Below are 22,558 nucleotides of genomic sequence, written 5' to 3'. Positions count from 1 at the left end.
GACATCAGTAAAGTCTTGAGTTACAGAGCATCATATTATCACGCCAATAATACACCATTTTGAGTGTTGAGAGCGGCACTTGCCAAGATATCAGCCCATGCGCCGTCATCCATGAATAATGGATCTAGGTCAGTATGCTGAAAGATGAAAACCTCAGGGAGAGGTTGCTCAAGAGGCGGGGGCATGATTGGAATGACTTCTGGTGGTAGGAAGGGAAGCTCGGCTGGCGCCGCGTCCTTTTGATCCCGGGGTACATGTCGATTCAATCCCGAGATCTTTGTCGGCATTGCGGCGCTTTCCTTCCTACTCCTCCGAGAGAGCTTTGCTGCAATGTTATGGAGAAATCGTGCTTGCAGTTCGCAACTTGTCCCTGCAGCTGATGCCTGGTGAGAGAAGGCTTGAGCGGCATCACGAATGACATCTACTGTTGAGGACTCAACTTCTTGGACTATTTCATCGGGGGCAGATAGGAGAAGCTAATGATATATCGCCAGCATTAGGACCGCAAATCACAAAGCAACCGCGACGATAGAAGATGTAAAGTTCATAAAGCTTACCTTGACAAGAAAAGCTGCGCTATAGGCGGTCATGACGTGGATCGAGTCTTGAGCAAAATACAGCTGCGCCGAATGCCGCGATATCAGCTTCAACATGTCCATTGCACCTGTGAATGCGGCCCAGATGATGTCCAAATGAAGGGATGAATCTGAGCATTCCGACGACAGCACGTCTTGTAGAGGCAACGAGAAGAGCTGCAACCGAAAATGTGTACCATAGAACCGGATGAGAAACTTGTGGCACGTCCCTTCCTCTGACGACTGCTTCCGTTCCACCTCTTGGGTCCAGTGGCTCTCCCATCTCTCGATGCTGGCTTTCTTAAGCGAAAGCAAAGTCTCCATATACTCCATTGGTACTCTTTCATTTCGCTGATGCCTGGGAGCATGTAGAGAAAAGATTGAAGAGGTCATCAGTCTCAAATTGACAAAGGCACCAAGCAAATCGTCGTTTCGGTCCGCGATGGCATCACTACACCATGCGTCGATTGACTCGATGAATTCATTGCGCTCAATCATCCACGGCCTCCCGGTTTGAAGACTGATACTGGAAAGCTGTTAGCTATCGCCGTGCCTGGATCAGTGGCTATGGCTGGAGCGCTGTGACTTACCTTCGATCATATACAAACAGCACATACCACGTTCTCTCGATATTGCGAATCTCGCGCCGTCTTACCTCGTCCACAATGGCCTGACTGGATGCGGAGTAAGGCGCCAACTTGTGCCATCCCATGTCCATACACATGCGAATGGCATATCCTATCGATGTCCACGCTCGCGTATCTTGTGGCTGCTTCCAATAGGTGAGAATGAGAATGGCCTGGACAATCTCCGTTGACTTGAGGCCATTCCGAAAGCTGTCGGTGTAAAGGTCTTGCGCATGGTCATACAGCGCATTGTATACAATGGGGTTGAGCGTCTTTGCAGACATTGCAAGAATAGCTGTGAATAGAAAGGATGACTTTTGGCGGACGTAGAAGAAAGTGTGCAGATGGGGATCCAGCTGGCTTATGTATGGATTTAGGACAAGAATGAAGCTACAAAGCCTCACATTAGTCTTTAACGAAGCATCAACGCTCTAAGTAGTGATTCACCAACTTTTCGAAAAGGGATTTGGCAATGGAGAGGTTGCTGATGCCCATCTCAATTGGGTCTTCTGGTCGGCTAGGACGAGAGGCTTCAGGCGGTTCCATAGCATCGCCATCCGCGGTGCTGAGTATTCGGCGGAGCGAGAACTTGCCTCGCATTGCTTCTTGGTTGAGCACTCCCGACGGCTGCAAGTTGCCAGGCTCTTCAGCTGGCACACTCTCTGCAATGGATGGAGGGCCGCCGGTGTATTCCGGCGTCATCCTCACAGCCGAATGTGCAGCCGGCACGTTTCGCTTGGCGATCCTAGCAAGGTTCGCATTTCGTCAATCTCGTTGTCAGTGACTCTAAGAAGCTCTCACTCACTTTGTCCCAGGCTTGCGGCCTCTACGGTGCTGCTGAAACACGCAGTCGAGAGACTTCCGCGCGCATCGCTCGCATTTAGAAGCCGGTTGGCCGCCTTGCCGGCATTTCATCTTTACCTTTCGACATGGAAGACAGGCATTCATGGCGAGGTCAGTAGCCACAAACGCGTGTAGCCTAGTTACGGTAGCAGCTGGCTCGCGACGACCCGATATGTCAGTTGGTGGTGGAGAATCAACTCGGCCGTGGACGCAACGGCCAGAACGCGAAAACAATGGATGGCATGGAAAGGATCAGTGGAGACTGTGGGCCTGACAAGTGATGACTAGGTCTGTTGCGGACTTATTGGCTTTCTGTGGGTGAGGCTGACGAGTCATCTTGAAACGGCTGTCGTATGGGATACCGAGGAGGTGGTCGGCAGCTGTTGTTGGCGCTTCGTATCTTGTGTACTTGGATCAGGATATCACGAGGTAGTAGTACCGCAACCCCGCAGTGATAGAAAGCCTTCATCGGGTTGCCACATGCAATGAGCCATTAGGCAGAGGGAGCTTGTACCAACTCCCGTTCTGCCGTGGCAGTGACACTATCAAGGCTATTGAGAGAGATGGGCGGTTGTGGGGTGAGAGGCCGATCGGCAACCTATTCAAGGTGCTACACTGAGCTACTGTTGAACGCCGATGACTTGCCGTTGTAAGACGCCGGCAGTTATATATGATCTCACATGACAAGATGGGTGTCTGTGCAAGATCACGAGCTGCTGATAAGCTCAAGGCAATAGCCTGCTCGTCGGTAAACACCAATCGCGGGCCAGCCCGTTGTCAAAATATGTATTCCTACTCCGTTCATATTTAATGATATTATTGGGCCCGCCTACCGAAGTGTTTTTGCATCGGAAACACTTTTCAACATGGCCATTTCACAGCAGGGCAGCGGTGTCAGTGCGGCGCACGTCAATATGATGACCGACACAATCATCGCCAATCTCCCTGCAGATGGCCTCCGAGTGGTAATGAGGTCACTTTTGGTGTTGTTTCCAGGAATAACACGCGATTTTGAGCGCGAGACAAAAAAGTATGTCGAGCAGAGGGGCTTGTCTTCAATAGCAGGAAAAGACAAGAAGGTCTGCCTTCCGGATCTCGCCAAGGCGCAACAGATCGCCCGCAGTATGCTTGGCTGTGGACTATCGTTTAAGAGTCTACAGCTTTTCCAGAATATAGTTTCTCAAGGGACGATTCTGCTTTCACGCATCAGTGATGGCAGTCTAGGCGAACTGCGCGCCTTTCTGACAAGCGTGGATGGCGATATTGTGCAAGCCATGACAGCCGTTCAGAAGTCTCTACTTATAAATACTGGCGCACGGCCCATGGACAGCCGGGAGCATTCTCTGGTTGAAGCTCTCTATCAATCATTGACGAGCTGCCATACTGCTCTGAAAGCGACAAACCAAGAATATCCATTTAGTCGAAGCCTAGTCTCTACGGCCGGTATCCTCGGGCTGCCTCGACCTGCTCTCCCAGATGGGTACCAGAGTCTAAGTGAACAGACTTCCATGATTCCATTGCCGCGAATAGCGAGAGAAACATTTCTGCTCAATGGACACAAAGTCCCGCGAATATTCTCGGGACTATGGCAGATGTCCAGTCCCGCGTGGGGGGCTGCATCGTCGGCCAAGATTGTCGAGCAATTCTCACAACATGTTCGACAAGGATTTACAGCCTTTGACATGGCCGACCATTATGGTGATGCCGAGGTTGTTTTCGTAAGTAGAGCAAAGGCTCCCTACAAAATCAAGCACTCACTTGCACCCTAGGGCCGCTTTTCATCATTGTATCCTCATAGAGATGCAATCTTCACAGCAACAAAGTATTGCGTTTTCCACCCGATGACGGTAACTCGAGACGCCGTACAAGCAAATGTTACCGAACGATGTTACAGATTGCAGACTGAGAAGATCAACCTACTGCAATTCCATTGGCAATTTGTAGGCGCTCAAAGGCCAGCCAGGAAATGCAGGTCTCGCGCTAACAGATGTCGAAGTATCAAGATCCGGATTATCTCAATGCTCTCAGGTTCCTGACAGAGGATACTCGCATAGAGACGGTTGGTCTATGCAATTTTGATACAAAGCATCTCATCGACGTGATTGAAGCCGGTATCAAAATATACACCAACCAAGTTCAGGTACGACGCACATATCTTTGGTATCGAATGACAGCTGATTTGCCCAGTTTTCTCTGGTCGACTCTCGACCTGTGTTTAAAATGGGAAGCGTTTGTTTAAAGCACAACATCAGACTCCTGACATATGGCACGCTGGTAAGCCTTTCGCTCAAGGACCGATCTTCTCCTGACAAGTCTAACGGTGATAACCCAGTGCGGTGGATTTCTTGCCGACGAATGGCTCGGAAAGCCCGAGCCAGATATATACAATGGGTCAATCACCCCAAGCCAGCGAAAGGTACAATGACAACGAACTAATGATGCTGCCCCGGCCGGTCTTGCTGACGATTTTGGCCTTAGTATTTCGAAATGATACGCAGCTGGGGCGGCTGGGCTCTCTTCCAAGAATTACTGACCGTGCTGCGCATCATTGCTTCGAGACATCAAGTGTCCATATCCAACGTCGCTACTCGTTGGGTGTTGGACTTTCCCTTTGTTGGCGCGGTCATCGTCGGTGCACGTATGGGCATAAGCGACCACACCGATGAGAACTTGGCCAGTTTTGGCTGGTCGCTTGATCAATCAGATCTCGATATGATTGAAGCTGTCTTGATGCGAAGTCGAAGATCCGAGATATTCCAAGATGTCGGTGACTGTGGAGCAGAATATCGTACCTGAGCAACACTTGGACAGGTGAGACATTGGGTATGGGAGGTGGTTGTAATATTGGGGACATGTTAAGCAATGTCACTGGTTTCTCTTGTGAACTATGAAAGCTCATTATCTTAGTAATGCAGATTGCTCTGTATACCTCGGCAATTCTACGTTGTCCTGAAGCAAATGCGCGCATCATCTACCATCCCTCGTCAAGCACCGTCAAGGCTGCATAACCGCCGGCCTTAACCACTTCAGTGTCCACCACAAAGATGGCGAGAGCCTGAGTCGACCCAGTTTTGCTGTTATTCTCTCCCACGGTGTGATGACATCCAGGCAATTCGACGAAAGATTCCCCCGGTTTGTAAACCCTGGGCGGATTGCCGTTCATGCCACTCAAGAGCTCGCCTAAGAGAATATGGGCGACAACAGTTGCACCGCCATGTCGATGTGGAGGGGTAAAACCATCGGGAGGATAGTTCAGGCGAAGTCCGATGATTGATTTGCCCGGTGCATTGGTGAGCTCATGATCAAAGACGACTTTTATATCCTCTCGCGGTCGATTGCTAAACAAGAGCTTCAGTATTTTTATACAGACGTCGCATCAGAATGCTCACGTTATAGTCACAGGAGATGCCATGGTAGTTGCTACAACGGTCCTTGCTTGTTCTTGTTTCTCTGGAAAAGGAATATTCCAACGGTGAAATCTGACGGAACGATGGGGCACTTGGCTGTACTTTATGTAGACACGGAGGACACAAGGCCCTGGTGACATAATGTCAACTGAAATGTGCTACGATTCGGGTCAAGCATATCCCAACCCGACTAACGGCCCAGTCAAGCCATTGGTCTTACAAATGTTGGCCTGGCTATGAAGCAGAGAATTCTTTTGCTAAACTTGCCTATCATTCGGGTCGGGTCGAACAGACCATGGGCCCAGCGCCACATTCGGGTCGCTTTCCCGAATGGCCCGACCCGAGTGCTTCTTCACATGTACCACTCAAAGCCATTGACAGAATACCCGAAGCTCGATCAACTTGCTTGAAATCATCTCAGCCACAGGGCTCTTTAGAAGCATTTCCATTGATTCAAAAGTCCTATAAATATAATGTCCCCAAACAACGCCGAACAGACATATCCTGTCTCTTCCACACACAACCCTGTTGCATACGCTCACAAGGGCGAAAGTTGTCTCAACTTCATTTACACAATCGATACCGTCTTCGATTTCCTTACTTTCTTCTCGGTATTATCAAGATGAAAGCTATTCAGGTCTTGGGAAGCCAAGAAAACCACCACATTGTCCTTTCAGATGCCTTGTCACGGCCATCTCCTACAGGCAGCCAAGTTCTCATCAAGGTCCATGCTGCCGGCATAACGGCGGACGAGGTCATATGGCCCGAGCTGTATGCTTCACCTAATCGAGTCCCTGGGCATGACATCTCCGGCATAGTCGAAGCCTTCGGCCCTGAATATCATGGCCCACTGTCTCTTGGGGAAAGCGTGTATGCCATGCTTCACGCAGATGCTCCTCATGGAGGTCAGTCAGAGTACGCCATCGCCATGCCAAATGAGGTCGCTGTCAAACCATCCTCGATTTCCCATGCGCAGGCGGCAGCGCTTCCCATCCCTGCGTTAACCGCATGGGAAGCCATTTTCAAGCACACAAAGCTTGCGCAGGGCAGCAAAATTTTCGTCACGGGCGCTTCGGGAGCTGTTGGCGCCATGCTTGTTCAAATTGCCAGAAAGTTCCTCAATGCAGAGGTCATCGGCCTAGCGTCTCCTTCAAACCACGCCATGCTGGCCGAGCTAGGAGCAACCAAAGTCCTGGACTACAGCTCCCCAGAGTGGTACGCCAAGGTTCACGGAATGGATGCTGTTTTCGATACAGTTGGAGGGGACATATTCTCAAAATCTTGGAGAGTGGTGAAAGAGAACGGATACATCGTAACAGTCGGTGATCCAGCTCCGAAGTGGGCTTTTGGCAGGGGACAACCTGAAGAGTTGCAAACTTATCCAAACGTGAAATGCTTGCACTTCATCGTCTCCCCAGACGGCGATGCTCTTTCAGAGGTGGCCTCGCTTATAGACGATGGCGCACTAAAGCCAATTCCTGTCCAAGTGTTTGAGGTGGAAGAGGCGGTAGAAGCTTGGAAATATGCATCGCAAAGAGGCAGAAAGGGAAAGGCAGTGATTAAATTCCAGGCTGAATAGCAGCTTGCATGAAATTGAACTGAGCAATATGCTGTCAGAGATATTATTCTCTTATACCTTATCTCCCTTCAACCGCCCCATTCGTACCCAGATCCGACTGTCCACTCCTTCTGGCACTTTACCAAGTTAATGACGTGTCTTCAAAGTTTGTCATGGTTTGCATAGAAGTGAAATCGATTTGTCCAGCCCCATCTTGCTGTCCAAGAACAACGTTTGCCATGAGCTTAATCTCTCCCGACCAGTGCCTGGCCTGCGACCATATTGTCGCAAACGCTTTCAGTACGCCTAGAAATACCCGAACCCGGTCCTTTGCCCGTATGATTTCGCTGCCTGTCAGGATATGCTCACAGCTCGAGAGACAAGTGGCTACAGCCAATGATCCCATGCACATCACAAACGGGCTGTGTGTCAGCGGGGAAGAAGAAGCGGTAAGTAGGTCGACAAAATTTTTAGCAGCGTTTATCGCCTTGTGCGTGTGCCTATCAAGATGTTGCTCTTCTTCACTGAGAACTTCTGCGGGAAGTGGTGGCGCGTATTTGGAACATAGAAGCTCCATCGTGGTGTAGTGTAGCATCGACCTTGGCCGATGGAGATGGGTAGACGTGCTACATGTAACTGTCAGTAGCCACCCGGAGTAGGGTAGAGGCTGATGGAACCATTATGGTCCTATGCGAGGGCTATGCTCACGTGTTCTTTGTCATATGAGCCTTGAAGAGGATCTCGTCGACAGTTCCATCGGATTGAACAGGGTCGCGTTTCGACCGTGGTAAATGCAAGTCCCAGCTCATGAGGTTTGCCTCAGCGTTCTTGACAAAAGAATAAGCAGATTTGTTGGCAATGTCACCTGCGGCCAGAGTTGTCCCAAGTATGCGAGTGGCATCAATGAGATATGCAAATGAAGAAAAGCCTTCGCAGTTGTCGTCGAACCCGCGATCATCATAGTCACTCATCGTTCGGGGCTGAGGAATCGTCTAACGAGCAGTCAGCAGAGAAGAAAGTAACGTGCGCTCGAGTGGTATATCTTACTCCTCCCAGGTACTGTTTTTCCTCGCAAGGAATATCGACATCCGCGTCTACTCCCCAAAGTGAGAAGGTAGGCAAATGGCGAATGCCCGCGAAGAGGGCATCAGTCACGTAGAGCTCCCACCACGTTCGCCGCCAGCTTTCCTCCAGCACTTCGTCTCCATAGCCATGTGTGGAAGCGAAATTCCGCTTCTGAATTCCTATTTCTAGGCCCATTGTCTTTGCCTGTTCAAGAATGGTTGCCGCTCTCTCATTCTCACCCGACCATTCCAAGGTAAGAGCCAGTAGCATCAGAGCTTGAACATTGAAGCCATTGGGCGCCAGCTGCTCACTCAACGCCCGCTCGGCGGCCTGCTTATACTCATTTGATAGTACATCGTGTATGTATATCGAGCCAATGAAAGTGATGATCAGGACGAGACCGCAGTTGACGTCCGTAGTCCTCTCAGATCGGCGCATCAAATGATATCTCGGCAGGACAAAAGGATGGCCTGGAAAGAAAAACTTATAGAAAGCGTCGGCCGGTCTGCTTGTGAGAAGGTAGCTGTCCACAAACGGCGCCGGGACAACGGCGTGGCTGGACGCGATAAACCGCGTCAGTGGTGACTGGGCTCCCTCAGAAGCCCGGCTCTGTGGAAGAGATACCGGAGTGGCTCTGGTCTCATTATTAGTCCCATGGCGATGCCTCGGATGCGTCGCCTTCTCGACACTGGCATGCCTCCGACGACTCCGCCGCAGGTCCAAGTAGACGCATGTCTTGCGTAAGTTGCGGCATCTGGAGCACGTCGGCACGATAGCATCGCACCGCAGATGCTGGCTGCGACACTCGGTGCACGCGATCGCGACCCGGCCCTTGATCCTCCTGGCACCCTTCTGCTGCGTGGGCCCTTCGAGTTCCATTGCCATGCGTGATGAAGGCGGTAGCCGAGAGATTCGGGTTCACGGATATTGAGATGGTTTGGAGGCCTAACAGTGCGACTGCTGAAGAAGACTGTCTGGCTCCGCTACAATTGCGACTGGTGGTAATGACCCGACCCAATTTCGCAGATGTTCAACAAGTCTGGGGCCAGCCACATCTGGGAAAGTCACAACGCCTTGTCTCGAAACCACCCGCGAGGAATAACTTTATAGTGAGCCGGTAGTAGTAATAAATATATAGGTGATCAAGATATCAAAGGTTCCGTCTATAGCCCTCTATACCGCCATATTCTTGCTCTAGGTCTAGTCTATTGTCCATACCCGACGCTCTATCCATGTAGCCTAAGGTATGCTTATTTCCCGGTCGCCATAACGCCAAAGACAAATGGTCATCTCAAATAGGTACCCGCGGGTATTTCACGCCCATCCGATTCTGAAGAGCTTATACCCGATTTCGTCCGCTCGCCCAACATTGTGCTTCTTGTCTATCCACTGGTGGTCCAGGATCCTCAAATGACCGCGGACGTTCGCGGCAGCGGTGTCTTGCTCAGCGAAGATGGCTTCTATCGAATCGCAGACGCCGGCGAATTTGCCATTGGGCCTGATAGAGGCCATCAGCCAAAAGACGCCATCGGGCGCGAGCAGGTACGCAGCGCACTGACGAAGCCATCGAGCATGTTCTGCAGCATAGACGACGTCTGCTGCAACGATCATGTCTGCCGGCACGTCCAGAGGAGGTTCCCGCGTCGGCGCACACCAATCAAGATGAGCCACTTGAACCAAAGCGGTAGATCCTGGTTTGTGGTGGGAGGCTGCATTCCTTTGCAGGTTCTTCAACACGGCGGGATGGTAGTCTGTCGCAACGATTGACGGTTGTGAAGCGGCTATTGATGATAATACGCTTGCGAGAACCAGGCTGACGAGTCCTGTTCCCGCGCCAAGTTCGACGACTCGTGTCGTAGAACCCAGCTCCTTCGTGCTTGGTAGAAATTTTGCCGGCGCATTGCAAAACATTTGCGAGAATGCGATGGACGCCCCCCACGTCTGCAGCCCGACATCTTCATGGTCGTCACCCAGCTGCATGGGAGTATCGTTGAGATCGATCACGAGGTCCTTGGCGCCGTCGCCACTTGAGAACACAAATCGTCGCGTCATGCCGGGATCTTCGTCTTGCTGCTTGCCTTCATCTTCCGTATGCGTCAAGTGCGAGAGCAGCGAACATGCAGCATCCACGAATTCGTCGCGCGTGTCATCGCTCAGAGGGAATTCCCAGGCTTGTCCGATGAAGCCAGTAAGCCAACGCAGGGCAAAGTCACGCTCTATGGGATCCAAGTAGAGCGGAACTGCCTTTTCTCCCTTGGATGCCTCGTCAGCGTCGGTTTCGGAGGCATAACCAGAGTCTGGAGCGGATGCATCCTGGCTCTTGTCGGATCCTTCCAGCTCGAGGACTTCAGGGACGGGATAGTAAGAAAATTCGTGTAGCTGTCGGAGAGCTTGCCGCGTCTCAGCCTCTGTAAGATTAGCCGATTTCTTTAGGGGCGGCAGAGTTAGAGAGAGCGGATGCTCTGCGTCCCGAGACCTCATTGTATCTCACGAAGCCCTGATTTTTGCACAGACGTGTATCTGGGATTGACGAGCAGATGACAGGATACAGAGGATGTCTCCCTTACTTCCTTTCCTCTTCCCTTATCGCCTTTATAGCGGCGGAGAGGCCGCTGCCCCGTCTAGAATCAGTGAACAAGCCCACGTGGGGCGTGTTACTAGCTGGTGAAAATTTTTGATAACTTCGTGAGATAAGTTTCCCAGGGTCTACACTCAACAATGGGGTAGGGGCCCCTTTTTTTTTTTGGTAAGCCTCTGTGGAGACGGAGTCTCGGGACGATCGAGATTCTGTAAATAAGCTAAGATCACTCGGCAACGATCTCATGCACTGGGGTTGAGGAGAATTTACCTGACACCACTTGCAACAGCCTATGCCCTTCCTCCTTTGTGGTATAATTGCACCGCCGTGCGATCGCTAATGACTAGGTACCTGGTATCACTTTTGGGATAGACTTCAAGGCTCTTTTTCATCTTTTGCTTTTGCAATCCCAAGCGGAGAGTTAAAGTAAGGTTTGCTGTGTGTGGCGTTTTGTCAGTGACCAGTTGGCCAGATACATATCGTGGGTAGGTACTACAGCAAACAACCAACATATAGATACACGGTGGTTATTTGGTGGGAAAAGGTACAGACTGGCTGAAGCCTTTTCTTGTTGGTGGATTGTAGGCGTCTAATGCTGCCGAGCCATGGAGGTTACTGACTGATAATGCCTATCGAGAGCAACTTGGATGAAAGGGCTACCCTGTGTCGAAAAAAACAGTCCGAAAAATGGCACCGCCCGGATACAAGTTTTGATGCAAGAAACGAGATGACAAGTCTTTGAACCACAGGCAAAATCCACAGACGTACGACTTGTATATTCGATGCTATCTAGGAAGTCCTCTTAAGGCCAGCGAACTAGAAGAGGGATATAAGCGGCAGTGCCTTCGCGAAGTTACATGTTGCCAGAATTTTATGCCGCTCCACGAACTACCTTGCGAACTGAGATGAGATTGTCAACCGGTGCGTCGTCTTTGATCAGCTGCCAGAAGTTATCCAGCTTTTCAACGGTTGCAGCATCAAGAGGGCCTTTGTTAAGCTCCGCCAATGCTTCTTCCAGCTGCTGAGCATTTACAGAGCCTAGAATCATTGAGTCGCCGAGCTCTGGTTTGAGAGCCGAGTGGTACCTCACCCAACGATAAGCCAAGCTGGATCGGCTTAGCCCAGTCTCCTGGGACAGCTTTGCGAATTCTTCCAGCATCTTCAGATACGATGGCTTATAGTAAAGATCGCGAAAGATCCTGCCAGTTAGGCTGTTGGGGTCCCAATTGCCATTTCCCGACTCGATATACTCTCGCGTCTTTGACAATAACCCCCCTGCCATCGGCGAATAAGCTTGGATGGAGATGCCCAGTTTGCGCAGAGTTGGGAAGAGCCTCGTTTCATTCCCACGGACAGCCAATGAGTAGCTGGATTGATATACTGTAGGAAGAACGTAACCGTTGGATTTGGCGTAGTCATAGAATTCGATGACTTGCTCCGGAGTGAAGTTGGAGACTCCAAACGCTTCAAATACTCCCTGCTTATACAGAGTCTGGATGGCTTCCATCTGCAAATGTACTGGCGTTTCTTCATCCTTCAAATTTGAGCTCATAGATTAGTGGCCGAGTCCAGAATTGAAGTCTGCGCAAGAGGGCTGCGTACTCACAGGTGCATGTATAAAGAAAACTCGGACCTACACGTAGTTTGACTATCATTAGTAGTCGAGCCAATGCATGGCGTATGAGTGAACTTGAAGATGGTAACCACTTACCTTGTCAGTTTGGAGTGCTTCTAAACTCTCTTTGGCAAACTGCATAATCTTCTGCCCAGCACCAGGAATGACTCCTGTGGCAGCTTTGGTGTCAATAGCGAATTCGCGGCTCAGCTTCTTGAGCCCGATAACGGTCTCAGATGCGCCAAGGCCCTATAATTAATACTTAGCGATACATTTGTTCACTGGAATTCAAAGGAAACGACCATGATTGACATACGTAGCTCCTAGCGGTGTCGATAACTTTGATCTTGTGACTTCGCATCACGTCCAGCAAACCATCAATCTCTTTGTTCTCGGGAGTCCAGGTATGGGAGCCAATCGCAAGCGAAACATATTGAGAAGACATGACGAGAGGATGGGGGTGCTATGCCGCGCAATAGTTTGGAAGAAAAATCGAGAATTTAGGTTTGCTTTGTTGACTTTGTTTCCAATGACCGTCAATGCAAGCTTGATCTGGAATTGTTCATGATGGAGGTCAACGCGCTCCTTTTAATACCAGATACCGTACACGTATACCAACAGCACCATTCCACACTTCGCTGCTCATTGTGTATTTCCAAGCTCAATTCTATGAGAAAAGCATCGCGTCCTTACAAACGGCTGTCGGTGTTAAGCAAAAAACGATTTGTCTGACTTGCCAAATGCTCCGGCTCACCCTCCAATAGCCATGACCAGAAATATTTGTCAGCCCGCACTCCCCCGCTACGGCTCAGGCCGAACGAGGCCGCCTCTTACAAAGGAGGGGAGCTTCCAACTATATGGACAATCGTGTTTGTCTTGGACGGATCTGTATACCGGAGATTTTGACAAAACAATGGACAAAGCTGAACAAGCTGCCGGATCACAGGCCGGATCCGCACCACGGCGCCGACCCGGGCGTCCACGGATGAGCGAAACCGGTCACGAGACGCCAAGTGAAGAAGCTGTAAGCCAATCCCATCCTCTCCTATCCCAGGAGAGCCCCTCGTGACATGATCTAACTTGTTCCAAAACCAGAGGAGAACTCGAATGAGACTTGCACAGCGGTCGTATCGTAGCCGGAAACAGACCGCGTTGATTTGTGCGAAAGCTCGAGCTGAGGCACTCGAGGTGGCTTTGGATGGCTCCATTGACGAGTTCATCAAATTTTATGAGCGTGTCTCACAGAGGGGAAATGAGCTGCCAACGGGGCTTATGACGCAGCTCAACCAGACAGCGATGAATATCGTGTCTATAGCAAGAAAGGCTCGCCTGGAGAAGTCCATTGTCGCCGGCGACCAGGATCAGGCTCTTGACGAAGACGCGGCAGATGCGGCTGCAGAGCCTGATTCTGGTCATGAGCCTACGAATGATCCAATACGTGATGCCGCGGAAGAGACTCATATCACTGCGATCCAACGGCAAGAGCAGACGTATGAGACATTCACCACTGGCAAACCGGCTCCCGTATCACAGCGGTTAATGTTGGCCTGTCTGACCAAAGCCATCTCGCTCCTGCAGCTAAGAAACCTTTCAATTGTCGCAGTGAACCCAGCGATGCTGCTACCACTTCAGTTGGAGCGGGCGGAAAGGCTTCTCGAGAGAGTTGCCCACCGTCTTTCCGGAAGCCCGAGCGCATTCACTGCCGATTGCCAGTATAGCGATGGTCGAGACGTCTACTTGCCCAAGATGATGAGATTAACCGAGGGCAACTTGGACACTCTAACGCCGAGATCATCACCGCCGAACCTACAGAGCTTGCAATTTGGGAGGACAAGGACAATGCTTCACACTGCCATCTCCGATCTCCAAGGTGAATGGCTCGAGGCGCCAGATGTTGAAGAGTACCTCGAGCAGCGAGGAATATTTGTTCGCATGGGCTCCCCCAGCGATGTTATAAGCCTATCAGCTCCTGCACATGACGACACTCCATTACTGGGGCCTTCAGCATCGGATATATATATTCCTCATGGCATAAATAACCCGCGATCACATGCAATAAACCATATGTCGAATACTCAAAGAACGGCGGACCCCAGTCAAGGTAGTAGCATCTCAGAAAGCCACTTCTACCTCGGGGATCACATCGCGCATGAAGGGATACCAGGGAGGCGTGCTCCTCTGCCAGAGCACGATTTTACCATCTTCGGCAAATTGTTCTTGGACGGTCAAACCATACCAACGGGACACAGCAACGTTTCACTGTCGGGCTGGTATCCGGAGATGCGCAGCTTAGCGGATAATGCAGGGTCAGGCCGAGAAACGCGAGAGAGCCTCAAAATTACCATTGACATAGATAAGCTCATCCAGGGACTGGCGGATAAGGCAGTCTGTCTTGGGCCATGCCCTGGAATCAGGAGGGTACACGTTGACGAAGCGATTAGAGGATCAGTGAGTAAATTCCAGCAGTGATCGCTATCCAGACTTCGAGAGGGAAGATGGGAGGGTTGCTTTCTGTAAGCCTGAGATAGAATACAATCTATAAGTCAAGGATCTTGCTTGCGGAACAATATAGCTTTGCTTCGTCGGGAGTTGGATGCTGGCAACATTTCTCTTAGCATGAACATGGCCATGACGAGAGAAATAAACTTGTTACAATGTTGACCTGCTGCTTGGAACTCCCAGCAGATCATAATGATAGCGGCCTGCTGCGAACTACTTCTCTCCAGCACACATGTTGCTCGATTAACGCCCTCTTTCTATGTGGTTAAACCGATATTGCACGTGCACATGCGACTTCGGAGGTAATAAAAACAATTGTACAGCGCTTCAATGAGAGCTTTAATGGGGTCAGTCTACATAGATATGCCGCTGAGCACTCATCTAATCCGTGTAATAAAGAGCAAAACATGGGCTAGGGAAATGGAATTTTGCTTCAAATGCTCATTGCCGAGGCTTTTGTTGAGGGTGCAACTTGCTTTCGAAAAGGGCTTACGAACTGTTTCAAAATAAATAGGTATGCAATGGAGATATCGAAGTATGATTAACGAACTTACACAAAAAGTGTGTGCTGGCAAGGTCTCTAAACTTATATTCCGCCGTGTGTACCATATACCAGCCGCCTAAGGATAATATGGGAGACTGTGGTTCGGATACCATGCCGGTGGCTCTCAGCATGTGTTGCAGCTCAACGTGCCTCGCAGTAGCGTAATCCTATAAGCAGCTTTCATGCAGTTGCTTCTGTATTCTCGGAAGTAAGGACGATCTACTCCGCATCTTGGCATTCGTTCATATCAGGGTCAAGGATACATGAGTGGAGGCTCATATATAGTATCGCAGACCAGTAGTACATATGTACGCCCGCTCTCAGGCCCGAACGACTGGGACCTCCAGGAAGTCGTCGCTGCGCGGATACGTGGGGGATCGACTGCTTTAGTGTGCTTAACCTACGAGGTATGGCGAGTTCGGCTATAGACCAGGATATACCAATCCGTAGAACTTCATGAAACATTCTAGCGCAGTCCATTCGTGATGGTCGTTAAAGCCTTAGGGCGATTGGAGACGAGTCGAGGACGCGGCATTGTTGTCCCATTCCAAGAAAATCCTCAATCGACAAGACCTGTGAAGGCTGAGACTGGCAGTACACATAGGCATAGTATCACAGAGTACAGTCGTCCCATGCCGGCCTCAGGAATATTATGTGCGGGAATATTATGTGCGGGTGAACGACACGCGCACTCCATTACGATTGGAAACCGTCAATGCAATCTTCTCTTGCCACGGTCTCTCGTCTTTTGACTCGACAGTCTCGAAACATTGCAGGAATCGAATCAGTACATAGCTAGCTTCTATAAGGGCGAATTGCTCTAAAGTAATTACCTGCGTCAGAAGCATCTTTAAGTAAAGGATAAGGGTTACTCACGGCCAATGCAAATCCTTGGGCCACCATTGAATGGAAGAAACTCCCAAGACAGTCGCAAGGATTCCCACCGCGATGGCTTGAATTCTTCGACATCAGAGCCATATACATCCTGTCGACGATGCAGGCCAAAGACGTTATATATGACAGGGGTTCCTTTTGGAATGAAGAGCGGGGATTTCCCATCTACCCCGCCTCCTCTCGGGAGGACTGTATCACAATTCGCGACTCGTGAGTTGACGGGAACGGGTGGGAATAATCTCAGCGCTGTCGAGGGGGAAGAAGAACCTGTTAGCCTGGGGAGAATATGTACGACTATGCCGCTTTCACCGGGGCCAGGGCCAACAGCCAAGTGTTTGGGAAGTAACTCACATTCATTTATAGTATACCGAATGTACTTGCATTGCGGTATGTCTTCAAATGCTGGTGGCTGGTCTTTAAACTGCGTCAGAACTTCGTTCCGCAGCATTGACCACAGTCCCGGTCGTTTTGAGAGGAGGAAGAAAACGTTGCTGATCAGGCTGGCAGTGGTATCTCGTCCAGCGATTAAAATATTTATGACTTCATCCCGAATACGGATCGGATCTTGGGTGTCCTCGACTAGAGCTCTCAGCAGGATATACGGTTGTGTTTTGGTATCTGGGTCATTCCCATGCAGCGCCTTGTGGACGAGCTCGTCGACAAACTTGTGCACCACACGGACGTGATGCTTGAACTTCGGGTCCGGCTTGAGCAAGGCCCATTTACCCAACGCCATGTGTATTGCGATTCGGTCTTGGGCATACTGAACTGACTCGGCAAAGCCATCCAATTTGCTGTGGTAGCCGTCCCTGTCTGCGAGCAAGCTGTTGGTAGACTCTCCAAAAAGAAAGTCGGTGGCCATGTCCATGGTAAAGCGTAGGAGGAGCTCTTGAAGTTCTATTTCCTTTCCGTTAGGAATTAGGCTCATCAGGCAGCTAACATGGCTCTCCAGCATCGACAAGTCCATGAGTTGTGAACGAGCAAACTGAGGTCGAAGGAGAGAGCGCGAATGAGCCCAAGAAAGGCCGTCCGAACTGAATATGCCTTGTCCCAATAGCGGATTCAGCGCCTTCTTTCGCTCCTCATGGAGATTATAGTCCTTGAAACGTGTAGAGAGAACAGTTTTGATGATCTCTTCGTCTCGAGTCATGATGCCTGTACCGACGAGATGCTTCGGATCAGCAAGTGGGTAGGAAAAAATAGATTTGGCTGGTCTTTGCAATGAGCGTACCGACTGTGCCAAGCATATTAAGCTGGTAAGTCTCCCCGACCTCTTCATGTCGTTTGGTCACAGTTTCCAGAAAATTGTGTTTAGAGACTGCCTTGACGTTACGGATGAAAATATCGATCCCCAAGATTGGATCTTTGTGGGGATACTTGACATGAATAGGTTGACAGTCATGTTCTCGCGATAGTCGCTTTTGTCTGGCTGCTCTGTCGATTCTATGGGAGATGAACTTGAAGAGACAGAAAACAACTACTCCCACATACAGAGTGAAGGCAATGTGCCCGGTTTCCATTGTGCAAAACAAAAAAATGACATCAGCCCGAGTGAAAAGCGATGAGATGCCACTAGCTATCAGTTACGAAGTTCGGAATGTACTCGTGTGCAGGGGCTCTGTTTCTTCGGAGGATTTGTACTTATACCCAAAAATAATTGCCTGTACTCTCCGTCGGGAAGATGCTCGGTCTATTCCTCTACGCTAGTGCTGGCGTGCAGGCAAAGGAACATTGCAGCATCAGCCGATTATACACATACACATGTGGTGATACCCACAAGTCGCACGAACAGCGACCTGTAGTCCGGCAAAACAAGCGCTGTGGATAACTCATTGTGTAAGAGGAGGCGTACGTATGCTACTCTCGAGGCCAGGGATGTGCGGAACACGACATAAATCTTGGCAGGATATTACCCATCCACCTGCCACCAAGCGCCTCCCGTGTTACTCCGCGTGGAAGTGACTGTTGATTATACGATTCCGTTGACACCATCTGCTATCGAGGCCTACCCCTCCATCCCAGAAAGATGAAGATTCTCTGCTTGCATGGACGAGGATCCAATAATGAGGTAGCTCTCTCCTTGGAATCAACTGCGATATACGAAGGAGGAGTCGCTAGTGGACTGGGCTAAACTCTTGTATGATGGCATATCATAGATCTTCCAAGCTCAAACTGCCGCATTGCGCAGCTTGTTGGACGACTATACCTTCGATTTTGTGCAAGGAACCGAGCTTCATACCGAAGGTGAGCCGTCACCCCTCCGGTAGCAGCGCCTGTATTGTGTTTCGCGGTCTCAACAATGCATAGGTAATTGGTCGGTATACACTACACAGTTCTCCAACCTGCCTCAGTATGCCTATTATAACCCTCTGGTTCCATCCTCCGTCGTAGAGGCGGAAGAGCATCTGCTGGATCTCATCGAGGAGGAGGGGGGATTTGATGGCGTGTTGGGCTACTCAGGAGGAGCTGCGTTTGCAGCTCAGGCGATAATCCGACATAGTCAGCGAGGCGCAAGCGAGCCGCTGTTTCGATTTGCCATATTCATAAACGGAGGAACACCCATCAAGGCTTTCTCCCTGACTGAAGAGAAAGTCGTGCAGGACGCGGCCGACACTACGGCCCTAAGCAAAGAATTACAGGCAACCTACTTGAGACCTTCCAACATGCGAGTGCGCAAGGGTGATAGCAGAGAAGCAGCAGAGAAAGCCATTGAGTCTCGGAAGAGGGAAATCAGGGCGGTGCAAACAGGTGTACTGGCTGATGGAAGACATTTCCTCACGGAAGACGGAAAGCTCGCATTGACGAGGTATGGAGGCGCGGAGGACGGTGTGCTTATTGACATCCCAACATTGCACGTTCGGTGTCCAGAAGAGACTGATGCCGATCTGGGACTCAATTTGCTCAAGCTCTGCAAGCCTGACTTGGTTCGAGAGCACCATCATCCCTTTGGACACGATTTCCCAAGAGGACAAGATGAGATGCGAAAAATCGCAGAAAAGATCACCGAGTTGGCCGAATCAGCATAGATAAAATGCTAGCTAGACCACGATATAGCAGCAGAAAATATCCTCCATAGACCATCAGCGACAAAAGAAACAAAGTCTCCTGTATTCGTCCCATAAACAGGCCTTTGGTCTTCCTTTATGATTTGTACTTCAGCCACAGTTGCTCCTAGCCCATCCGAGGCATAAGATCCAGCAATCGTCAGCTTCAAGAATCGAAGCTGCACAGAATTGCGGAACTCAACAGCCGTTGCGTTTCCCTCTCTGATTCGAACAACTCGGGCATATTGAGCATCGTAAGGTGCCGATATCTCCACCTTCTGTGTCGGAGACAGCTCCTCAAAGTCCTTATTCGATTCTTCACTCCCGGACAGGCTGAACTGACAAGGTGGCACACCGCCCCAAACTAGCAAGACCCTCGAGACTGCTTGCAGCTTCCCGATATCAATGATGACGGAGGCATCTTGGGGAGTGGCAGGCTGCCATGCTGTCGAGTTAGACCCATCAACCATGGCGTAAGGATAACTCCCAGCGACCCATTCCGTGTCAGACACAACTGGCCGGCACAAGGCCAAATCTTGCGGACTGTAGCTGATGTCCGGTCGTCTTGTAGGTACAACAATGGACTCTCCTTCGCTGAGTCGATATTCCTTTGCCCCTGAGTTCCCACCCAGTATCTCCAAGGTCACACGTTGCTTCCCATTTGAAGATGTCCGTCGCCGGGTGACTGTAGTGTAATCCATTGCAATCAGCACATCAAAACTCGCGTTCTGCCATTTCATCCCTTTGATCTCAATTCCGTCAGGCAGCTGTGGCGGCAACACTGGGTCGAGATAGAACGCGTCTGCATTTGGCCGCATTCCAGTGAGTCCGTGAGTTAAAACTTGCAAGAAACCACCGGCACCCGTAAGAAACGGAAATGCCGGATTGAGTCCGAATATGAACGCTGGGTTTTCGACCCCTGGCGGTTGAGTGTCTAGCTGCGCTTCACTGAATTGGTAGTATGGCTTGCGAATGTACGATTCTGACGACCGCTGGAGATATGTATAAGCCGCACAGCCTTTCTGCTCTAGCTGAGCTTCGGATATTGCGTATATCGACCACGTCATTGCAGGGCCATCTGCAGTGTTGACGGAAGAATACTGAGAATCAAGTCTTTGATCAGGATCAATTCAACATCGGGAGAGAAAACATAGGGGCGCATACATATGCAACATCATTCCGTGCCTGTTCGTCGCTGAACTGAAACTGCAGGGGATAATGGATCAAGCCTGTGCTCGCCTGTTTGGTCATCCACGTCCCATCCAAGCCGTCGAATTCAATGATGATCTTTTCTTGCTCATCATACGGGATGTACATATTCTCTGCAATATGAGACCAGTTCTTCGGAACTTTGAGATTCAGTTGCCGGGCGGCTGAAGGAGCCCAGTTGCCGAGCAGCTGCTTGATCCCGACGTTGGTAAAGGCACCATTGTTGATATTGTAGGCAAATTCGTCCTGGCAGACTCATCTCATTAGAACAATAGACCTCCTGTGAAAACACACTGGGTTTATATTTACCGGTTCCCCCAGTTGAATGGTCTCGTATTTTCCAGTAGAGGAATTGCGAACCACATATGCAGCAAACATATCGGCTGCCATTTTTATCACCGGCCATCCTTTCTCTGCAAGCCATCCCAGGTCGTTGGTTTGCTGATAATATTGCCAATGGGCCAAGGCAATATCGCTGTTGATGTGATACTGATAGCCTTTGCATACCCCGGTGCCTGTACAGTTGCCGAATCGGCCACTTGTCCACGGATAAAGAGCCCCAGAGAAGTTATAATATTGAGCATTTTGTACGGCCTGGCTCAAAAGCCGTCCACGGTAGTTGTTGATGCCCGCGGCATACTGGGGGTGCAAAGAAAGAATCGACGGATATACCCAGAGGTCCGCATCCCAAAATATTAGCCCGGCGTAAGAATCGCTGGACAAGCCACCAACAGAGATTGAGTTGTCAGCAAGGCCAGTGTCCTCTGGAAGCAGATTGGTGAGGATATGGAATAGCGAGGCGCGTGTGCGGCGCTGCAGGTCTTGGTCGCCTGGAATAACAATATCGGCATCACTCCAAATGGCATCCCATTTCTGCCTGTGTTCGAATATCAGATCGTCCCACGCCGTCGATCCTGCCAGGATCGACGCATCCCTCGCAGCCGCCAGCGAGTTATTGGATGCTATGCCCACAAACTTGTAAATTGTTAGGGCATCTCCCCGCTTCAGACCCCAGTCCCAAACTTGCGAGACGGTGCTACTGTTGGTGGAGATCCAGGGATAACCCCTGCCATTCCTCCTAGTCTTGGATGCCCCCCTCAAGTCCTCCGGACCAGTCTTGCTGTTGGTCTCGAACTTGATCGTGGAGACCACGTATGCAGTGAGATATTCGATTCCAGACGGCTTCACGCTCGTGCAAATTGTTGAGTCTGACTCCAGCCACTTGTCGTGGAAATCGGCCCGTACGGCTCCAGCTCCATCCAACACGTCCGTGATTTTGATACTCACATCTTGGTCGGCGGAGAGATCTAGGCGAACGATGCCCAAGTTGAGTCTGGCTCGGTGGGCAAGGACCGTGTAGTTGAGCTGATACCTGATGTTTTCGTTGAGAGGGCTCCATGTTACATTGGTTTGAACGATTCCATCGCGTACTGATAACGACTGGTGGAAATCCGTGACAGTCGAAGCGTCGACGCCGGGCTTGTACGTCTCGCCGCTCTCCGTGGTAACTATAAGCCCTGTCCAGTCAGGAATTCCACTAATTACGGATTCACCTCCTCGTTTCAAGTTATCGGGCACAATAGTGTGCGTGATGTTCTGCTGGACGTCCCAGAATCCGGAAATAGTTCCAAATGTAGCCCTTGGCTGGTCCAGCGGCCACGCTGCGTTATTACGAGGCTGTTAGCATGGTTCCACAGCGGATTGAAGGGGAGAACAAGAAGTATCGGTCACTCACAGTTGAGTAGATTCTCGCCGGTAGATTCATTACGATATATCCAGTATCCAACCCCCTCGGCCGGCAACCGCTGACCAAAATATCCGTTGGCGACATAGGGAGACCTTTGATAATGATTTCCCTGGAACTGATCTGTTGACAACAGCCAAGGGTCAGAATGGGCGGCTCCGCCGTGAACCCAGAGAGCTACGGCCACTGCAGCCGGAAGGAAGGCCATGATTCTCTTTTGCACGGCATATGGAGTGGTTCTCGAATGAATCTGAACAAGTAAAGTTACGAAGTTGCTTTCTTTTATTAAGCAAGTACTACTTCATACTGCTGAGCGCTGACATGGTTCTATTCATACCCAGCTTGAAAACCCACTTC

At 50.4% G+C, this 22,558-nt stretch overlaps 11 protein-coding genes across 11 annotated transcripts; 4 read left to right on the top strand and 7 right to left on the bottom strand.

Moving 5' to 3' along the window:
- Nucleotides 1-38: 38 nt before the first annotated feature.
- BBK36DRAFT_1127439 (fungal-specific transcription factor domain-containing protein) lies at nt 39-2,116 on the bottom strand (the record flags this gene model as incomplete). The annotated part of the gene is made up of 5 exons (XM_024891502.1): nt 39-476; nt 564-1,101; nt 1,166-1,591; nt 1,653-1,946; nt 2,007-2,116. 5 exons carry the CDS (start codon nt 2,114-2,116, stop codon nt 39-41), a joined length of 1,806 nt encoding a protein of 601 aa, XP_024746542.1.
- Nucleotides 2,117-2,910: 794 nt separating this feature from the next.
- Nucleotides 2,911-4,840, top strand: BBK36DRAFT_1127548 (Aldo/keto reductase; the record flags this gene model as incomplete). Its single annotated transcript, XM_024891521.1, has 6 exons — nt 2,911-3,762; nt 3,814-3,984; nt 4,041-4,184; nt 4,232-4,318; nt 4,377-4,460; nt 4,523-4,840. 6 exons carry the CDS (start codon nt 2,911-2,913, stop codon nt 4,838-4,840), a joined length of 1,656 nt encoding a protein of 551 aa, XP_024746541.1.
- Nucleotides 4,841-5,015: 175 nt separating this feature from the next.
- On the bottom strand, nt 5,016-5,456 carry BBK36DRAFT_23056 (hypothetical protein; the record flags this gene model as incomplete). The annotated part of the gene is made up of 2 exons (XM_024897954.1): nt 5,016-5,382; nt 5,434-5,456. The coding sequence occupies 2 exons, from the start codon at nt 5,454-5,456 to the stop codon at nt 5,016-5,018; spliced, it is 390 nt and encodes a 129-aa protein (XP_024746540.1).
- Nucleotides 5,457-6,073: 617 nt separating this feature from the next.
- Nucleotides 6,074-7,030, top strand: BBK36DRAFT_1162517 (NAD(P)-binding protein; the record flags this gene model as incomplete). Its single annotated transcript, XM_024894447.1, has 1 exon — nt 6,074-7,030. One exon carries the CDS (start codon nt 6,074-6,076, stop codon nt 7,028-7,030), a length of 957 nt encoding a protein of 318 aa, XP_024746539.1.
- Nucleotides 7,031-7,098: 68 nt separating this feature from the next.
- BBK36DRAFT_1172018 (hypothetical protein) lies at nt 7,099-8,953 on the bottom strand (the record flags this gene model as incomplete). Its single annotated transcript, XM_024895663.1, has 4 exons — nt 7,099-7,146; nt 7,239-7,635; nt 7,718-8,001; nt 8,057-8,953. The coding sequence occupies 4 exons, from the start codon at nt 8,951-8,953 to the stop codon at nt 7,099-7,101; spliced, it is 1,626 nt and encodes a 541-aa protein (XP_024746538.1).
- A 415-nt stretch (nt 8,954-9,368) lies between these two features.
- On the bottom strand, nt 9,369-10,555 carry BBK36DRAFT_1183256 (hypothetical protein; the record flags this gene model as incomplete). Its single annotated transcript, XM_024896348.1, has 1 exon — nt 9,369-10,555. The coding sequence occupies one exon, from the start codon at nt 10,553-10,555 to the stop codon at nt 9,389-9,391; it is 1,167 nt and encodes a 388-aa protein (XP_024746537.1). The 3' UTR covers nt 9,369-9,388.
- A 968-nt stretch (nt 10,556-11,523) lies between these two features.
- On the bottom strand, nt 11,524-12,712 carry BBK36DRAFT_1127528 (Aldo/keto reductase; the record flags this gene model as incomplete). Its single annotated transcript, XM_024891519.1, has 4 exons — nt 11,524-12,186; nt 12,259-12,285; nt 12,364-12,516; nt 12,584-12,712. 4 exons carry the CDS (start codon nt 12,710-12,712, stop codon nt 11,524-11,526), a joined length of 972 nt encoding a protein of 323 aa, XP_024746536.1.
- A 468-nt stretch (nt 12,713-13,180) lies between these two features.
- BBK36DRAFT_1172015 (hypothetical protein) lies at nt 13,181-14,736 on the top strand (the record flags this gene model as incomplete). The annotated part of the gene is made up of 2 exons (XM_024895662.1): nt 13,181-13,291; nt 13,363-14,736. The coding sequence occupies 2 exons, from the start codon at nt 13,181-13,183 to the stop codon at nt 14,734-14,736; spliced, it is 1,485 nt and encodes a 494-aa protein (XP_024746535.1).
- Nucleotides 14,737-15,975: 1,239 nt separating this feature from the next.
- On the bottom strand, nt 15,976-17,724 carry BBK36DRAFT_1127234 (cytochrome P450; the record flags this gene model as incomplete). The annotated part of the gene is made up of 4 exons (XM_024891474.1): nt 15,976-16,130; nt 16,187-16,450; nt 16,556-17,359; nt 17,436-17,724. The coding sequence occupies 4 exons, from the start codon at nt 17,722-17,724 to the stop codon at nt 15,976-15,978; spliced, it is 1,512 nt and encodes a 503-aa protein (XP_024746534.1).
- Nucleotides 17,725-18,230: 506 nt separating this feature from the next.
- BBK36DRAFT_1144268 (hypothetical protein) lies at nt 18,231-19,230 on the top strand (the record flags this gene model as incomplete). The annotated part of the gene is made up of 3 exons (XM_024893665.1): nt 18,231-18,272; nt 18,361-18,448; nt 18,512-19,230. 3 exons carry the CDS (start codon nt 18,231-18,233, stop codon nt 19,228-19,230), a joined length of 849 nt encoding a protein of 282 aa, XP_024746533.1.
- Nucleotides 19,231-19,238: 8 nt separating this feature from the next.
- BBK36DRAFT_1127622 (carbohydrate-binding module family 32 protein) lies at nt 19,239-22,409 on the bottom strand (the record flags this gene model as incomplete). Its single annotated transcript, XM_024891528.1, has 4 exons — nt 19,239-20,348; nt 20,413-20,703; nt 20,767-22,118; nt 22,193-22,409. The coding sequence occupies 4 exons, from the start codon at nt 22,407-22,409 to the stop codon at nt 19,239-19,241; spliced, it is 2,970 nt and encodes a 989-aa protein (XP_024746532.1).
- Nucleotides 22,410-22,558: the final 149 nt, after the last annotated feature.

The sequence above is a fragment of the Trichoderma citrinoviride genome (assembly GCF_003025115.1).
Source record: "Trichoderma citrinoviride strain TUCIM 6016 unplaced genomic scaffold BBK36scaffold_14, whole genome shotgun sequence".
NCBI classification, from domain to species: Eukaryota; Fungi; Ascomycota; class Sordariomycetes; order Hypocreales; family Hypocreaceae; genus Trichoderma; species Trichoderma citrinoviride.
The sequence above is the reverse complement of the archived record's forward strand: the minus strand, read 5'-3'. Positions and strand labels throughout refer to the sequence as shown.